This window comes from Leptidea sinapis, chromosome 42 (genome assembly GCF_905404315.1).
Source record: "Leptidea sinapis chromosome 42, ilLepSina1.1, whole genome shotgun sequence".
In the NCBI taxonomy this organism is placed as follows: Eukaryota; Metazoa; Arthropoda; class Insecta; order Lepidoptera; family Pieridae; genus Leptidea; species Leptidea sinapis.
This window is the reverse complement of record NC_066306.1, coordinates 2,642,317-2,648,601: the sequence shown is the minus strand read 5'-3', so window position 1 is coordinate 2,648,601 and position 6,285 is coordinate 2,642,317. Positions and strand designations below refer to the sequence as shown.

At 35.1% G+C, this 6,285-nt stretch overlaps 1 protein-coding gene across 1 annotated transcript; it reads right to left on the bottom strand.

Moving 5' to 3' along the window:
- Window positions 1-1,714: 1,714 nt before the first annotated feature.
- LOC126976760 (snRNA-activating protein complex subunit 4-like) lies at window positions 1,715-4,655 on the bottom strand. The gene has a single exon (XM_050825325.1). It carries the CDS (start codon window positions 4,566-4,568, stop codon window positions 2,370-2,372), a length of 2,199 nt encoding a protein of 732 aa, XP_050681282.1. The 5' UTR covers window positions 4,569-4,655; the 3' UTR covers window positions 1,715-2,369.
- Window positions 4,656-6,285: the final 1,630 nt, after the last annotated feature.

The following is a 6,285-nucleotide window of genomic DNA, read 5'->3' as shown; positions in this document are numbered from 1 at the left end:
TACGTTATTCAAAAGAATTGTTAAAAAACGTTTGTGTGGTAAAGGTTACTATAATATAAATGACTTTCTTAATGATACCACAGATTGGGAATGGAGCGACCGCCCTCAGGCTATTAAATAATAAGTTTAATTGCACAATGTTACTTTGTAAATGTTACTTTAATTGTAAAACATATTTTTGTTGAAAAGCAAAAGGCCGCTGAGTTTGTTGCGCCCATTCTTTTCAGGCCTGAGGCATTCATTTTGGAATGGGTGGTAGTTTTTTTGACTTTCAATAAGTGATTTCACATCCTATTTTGAATAAAAATATTTGAATTTTATTAAATTCACTAAAACATTTATTGAGCTGTATTTACGAATTATTTTACAATACCTAATTTTATTTGTGTTTTAAAAGAAGTTGTATCTACTCTGTTTCATCTATTGTACGGAAGCTATAAAAGCGATTGTTTTATGTAAAGATGGTTCATATCACCGACTAATATGATGCTTATTATATATCTATACTAGCAGTTGTGCTTCAATAAACTGAGAAATTCTTAGTGTTGTATTTCTTCATGATGGACCCTGATCAAGGTAACCCTGGCGTAACGCCGACATATACTATGTTTTTTGCAAATAAATATATTATTATTATTGTAATAATAATATATTATTACAATAATAATAATATAAAATAACGAAATATAAAAAATTAAATGAATTATAATACAATTCTGTATTGAGTTCTATTTACTTACTATTAGCCTCATGGTGTACCGAACGCCAATGCTTGAGAATTGAGCAATCCAGACACCAGGCCAGATGCTCAGGATCTCATTCTTGGATTCTCACAACCGGCTCCAGAATCTTGCGATAAGTACGCAATTTCATGAACGCAAAGAAATCCGGTACTCTAGCCCCGGCGAGTCAACTTCATCAGGGTACGATATGCATCATTGTATTGCACCCTGATGTTGTTGATGGCAAAGGCCCAGAGTTGACAAGTATAGAATGTACCCCTACCTGGGCCAGAACCGACCCTTGTGGCACCATTGCTTCTGTAGAGGGTGCAAGAGAGTTTGTGGATCAACTCACAATTTAAAGAATTCTTGAAGCCAATGATTGATTTGGACTCCACAGCTTTCAGCTGAAGGGTTGTCGTCATTGAAGGTCGTCATTTGACCTTGCCGTGTAGCTCATTCCAGAGCTTTATATTTAGTCCTTCATTGTGTCCTAAGTCCTCAGTGTGCTTTCTCTACATTAGAGTTTGCTCTCTGGTGTGAACATAGTAGCTGTTTGAGGCTTCGGCAGGTTGTGCTCATCCATAATGGAGACATTCAACCATGGACTGAAGGCCCAGTGGCACACAAGATGGTAATCTCTCATAGCAGCCCAAATTAATGTCTAGGAAAAATGTATTTATGAAAATTTAAAACATGTTATATGTTTTAATGGCACTAGAGTTCCAATTATTCAGCAACTGGTATTATTATGCATGCACATTTATGTAATAAACCTGTTGTCATGTGTTGCCTATCATCAAGAAACTCTGTCTTAACTTCCTGTCTGCTCATGTTGCCATAATGGCAACGCCATGACACTACCGTGTAGTACGGTGTTATGAAGTAAGCACACAAGACATTAATTTATAAATTATCTAAGATTAAAATATAACCTTGACTAAATTGCATTGACAAATTGGGTTCATAAACAAGAATTAAAAATTTTCAACCACAATAAATAATTTTATTAGCATTGAAAATAATTTGATGACCTGCTTCTCTGGAGGTTAGGCCTCCAACACTAACCACTAAGCTAAATGTCCAATGATGCATAATCCATAAATTCTAATGTTTAATTGACTCTTCAGGTGTAGCTTCATCAACATGACCTACTTCCAGGTGGTAACCTGCCCAACCTCCAAAATTTTACAAAAGATACAATGTAACAAACATTTATCGATCAATTGTTAATGGATGACACATCATCTCTGGACACCTGTTCAATTAAATTCAGGAGCAAATTAAATTTGTACAACCCACAAGATTTGATTTGTTTCTTTAGATTTTCGAGCATTATTCCCATCCACTACTTCAGAAATCAAAATATAAATATTACTTATTCCATTAAGCCACTATAATAATATATACTGTAAATAAATTATAGTTTAAAAAAACTATTATATTAAGAAGAAAAACAAAATTACTTCTTACTTTAGCTTGTTTTTTTAGTTCTTAGCTTAACAGTATTAAACTTTCATATCTACTTTTTCATCCCTTCAGTATCACATCTATGGCAACATATCTTTATCACAAACCTAATTTTGGCACAAATTGTTACTGAAAAAACTTATGAACTCGTGTGTTAATCAACTTATGTTCAAACCCTTAGTTAGCTTGATTGTTTGTAGTTTCTTGACTAGAAGATTGATTTATTTCCTTTTCATCATTATCAACATACTTTGACAGTAGTATAGGCCATATAAATAACACATAAAACCGTTCTAATAGAAGTGTCATTTCTCTTTGCAAACTCCTATTTTGGTTGAAGTTTTTTATTTGAGGTTTCCTTTTTTGTGTAGGTACTTGAATATGGTCTAATAACTGTCGGCAGCCAGTAATTGTAGCGAGGTTTGGTGGTAAAATATATTTGAAACTATCTAGAGGATGCTCTCCCCAGATATTGGGTATCCCTGTTTTGTCAATATTCTCTGTTGATGACTTTTGCCTTTTTGAATATGATTTAACTTTAGAGGTGTACACATCACTATCTAAAAGTAATAGTTCTGGGCATGTCTTACTTAAGTTACTTTTCATAAACAACTGCTTGTTTAACTTTGCTCGGAGAAGAACTAGGATTTGCCTAACATTCTTAAAATTAATATTCTTTTTTGTTAAATATTCAGGTTGATTGTCAATCTTTAAGTAAGTCATGGTTGCTGAACTTGGACTATCTATGCATTGAGGGTTTTGTTTTTCAATATCTGTGCAAGTAATTTTCTCATTTACAAAATATTTTACAATTGCATCATCTATTTTCTGCTCTGTGGACTGCAATGTGATTGTGTTACTTTCTTTCACTTGCAACTCATCCTGCATTCTAATTTTCAAATTTTCAACAGCCTTCTTTAAATTTAAAGTTGATTTGTCTCGAACCAAGGTTCTGGCTTCACGTCTAGGAGCATATTTAATGTCTACATTTGGATTATGTCTCAACCATTTAGTTAGTGTTTTGTATCGAGATCGTAAGTGAGATCTATCTCTATCAGGAAAGTAGTTTTTCAAGCTTGCAAAAATTGTTGGTGAATCTTGATTAGCTGTAAGTTGCATGAGTTTTTTATCTTCCTCCTCAGTCCATGTTATATATGTTTTTGCCCGAGTCAAAATTTGATACCTGACTCTACATTGGGGTACTGAACGACCAGGTAAATACTTTGCCATATGTTTGAAATTTGTCCCAAATTTATGAGCACAAGCTATAATTACAGCATCTTCTTCTGGAAGAAATCTTCCTTTCCTTAATGAAGTTAATTGAATAAATTTATTATACACTTGAGTTTTAGTTCTGTTTTCCATACAGGTTGCGATCTTAGCCCACGGTATATAATCATGTTCTTTATAGAAATCAACTAATCTTTTTAAATACTCTTCCTCCTCTTTTGTCCACTCTTTTGATGTAAAACTATTATTGATATTAGTACGGAAGTACACAAAACACTGGTAGCCCGTCCTGTTTGTCCCAAGCTCTTTTGCAATACTCTCCCAGTCTTGATGTTGTTTTTCAGCAGAAATTCTCTCTAATATCATATGCTCCTCTTTAGTCCAAGGCTCTTTATTAAATGAAGGATGTAAATATAAGTTCCACAAAGCCTTATACTCTTGCGGTTTGTGTTTATATTTCATTAGGTTCGCTACATGTTCCCAGTCATATTCCTTATCCACAGGCAAAACTAAATCTTCTAGAGGCATTTTCTTTACATTTCCTATTTCCATTTTTATTCTATCTATTTCCTTTTTTGGCCCTTTGTTACGCTTGGCTCTAGCGAGTGCTGATTCTAATTCTTTTTGTTTTATATTTTGAGACATTTCGTGTATATTCCTCATAAATTCACATTTATCTCGTTCCATCCAGCCTTGTATACTTGAGAAACCAGTAAAATCGTACATACCAGCCTGAGACCGTAACAATGTATCTTCATTAGGAGGTGCAGGAAATCCAAACGTATCTTTAAAGTATGGTTTTCCACAATTCACGACCGAAAAATTGGACCTTCTGTGTGTGATAGAATTATCACTGTCATTTATGGACTTGTTTTGTACTTCTTGTAATCGTTTTCTACATTCTTGTAATCTGTTTATCAATGTTTTTTCGAGCGTTGCTAGTTTTTCATCGTAGAGTAAATTAAGCGTGATGGCAATATCATTATTAGAAGTCGAATACTGTGAATCACAAGCTATTAAAGATGTTCCAGCGCTTAATTGCGATTGCTCTTCGATCATTTCTATTTCTATATCATTTTCTTCGATGGCGGCTTTAAGGAGGTGCAAATCCTGCGAGTCACAATCACTTTCATACATCAGATTCATTTCTAATAAAGATTAAATGATCTTACTAATGTTTTACGATGTATTGTAATTTGTAAATAATAAATAGAATAGAAGCCGTCCCATGGCCGTCTCAAACAAAGAGAATTTAAACACTACACTCTAGCTCTACAGTCTCAAACATGAACACAGAATATGAACAGTGAACACAGAACAAACATACAAAAATATTACACTAGCTAAAACAACGGTACTCTGTGCATCAGTGCATGAAACAGTCCTATTTAGAATATTTTTACCTCACAGTACCTTTGTTTAATAGGAGACCAACGGTTGATTCAACTAGTCTTTATTTCTTTGATTCAACGCTCATCCCAGTTGCCGCACTTTTCGATTACGCCACGGCATCTGGTTGGAGCGCAGCGAAGTCAATTTCAATTTTTACAATTTTCGAGAAAATAACGAAAAAAATGTAACCTCAAAATGGGTAAAACACTATAATAAAACATGGCGGTGGGAGGCTAAAAGCTGTTAATTGTCAATGAAAATTGTAAAATGAAACGTAAAAAAGAAGTAAACGAAAATTAGGTAAGTATACTTTTTTTAGGTTTGCATAATATGCTAGAACAGTTCACTGCGGCAGCGGCCGGCTAGTGCTAGAACCGAATTGGTAACCATTATTTTATTATATCTATTAAAACCACATTGGCACATACTTTTTAACTACTGCTAGTTAGATGTAGGTATGGTATAAAATTGGTTACCTTTACGCATTAATTGTATAGTTAAAAATAAACAGTAAATATACCTAATCTTTTGGTAGATACAAACATCACTAGCATGTATTATACAGTATTATTTCATCCATACTAGTCATGATATGTTGGAGTCCCCAAGATATCTCGAATTGACGGAGACCCAGTGCTTCATTGTGCGTCTTCTACCGCTGTGTTTATCTATGTATGAACGTCTTCTACCGTGATTCCTGCCGCCGAAATCCACGTTCGCACGACAAGCCACAAGTTTCGATATTATCCCCACCATGGATGTGTGCGGTTGTGTACAGAGCGGTTTTCAAGGAATTTTATTCCAATTACAACCAAAGATCTTTCTTGTGTGGTGTTTCCAAGACGATACGACATGGGTACTTTCAAAAAAAGCGCGTACACCTTCCTTAAAGGCCGGCAACACTCTTGTGATTTCTCTGGTGTTGCAAGATAATTTGGGCATTGGTGATCACTTAACACGTAGGTACACTTGTTCGTCCTCCTCCGAAAAGATCTATTCCTACTCTGTGTTACATTTTGCTCTTCTAGCTAATCAGAATTATTTGAATTTTGAATGTTATATTTTTTGAAACGTTGCAAACTTCTTAGTAATAAAAAAAAACAAATGGCGGAAAATCATTTGTCAATTGTATTTTATCGCACATCGTTCTACGTACGCAACGAAAATGGTATTAACTCGAAAATATTGTAGAGCGATGATTTTTTATGATTTATAAAAGTTCTCTCTCTCCGCACGACTGTGCCGCTCGTCTTCAAAATGCTTTCGGGAGAGAAGCACCTTATTTGAGCACCGCGGTGCTTAGGCAACAGTGTCGTATTCGCACGATCTACGCGGCCAAAAGTCCCAAAATCAAAATAACAATTCTATTCAGCGGTTCCCCGAACAAAGTAGTCCTTTGTTACCCGTGAACAGAACCCGTCCCTTTTCCACCTGCTAATGCGCACCGCGTACGCCACGGGTCGCGGTGCGC

Coding starts and splice junctions, on each gene's coding strand:
- LOC126976760 (XM_050825325.1), bottom strand. CDS start 4,568: ATGAATCTGATGTATGAAAGTGATTGTGACTCGCAGGATTTGCACCTC.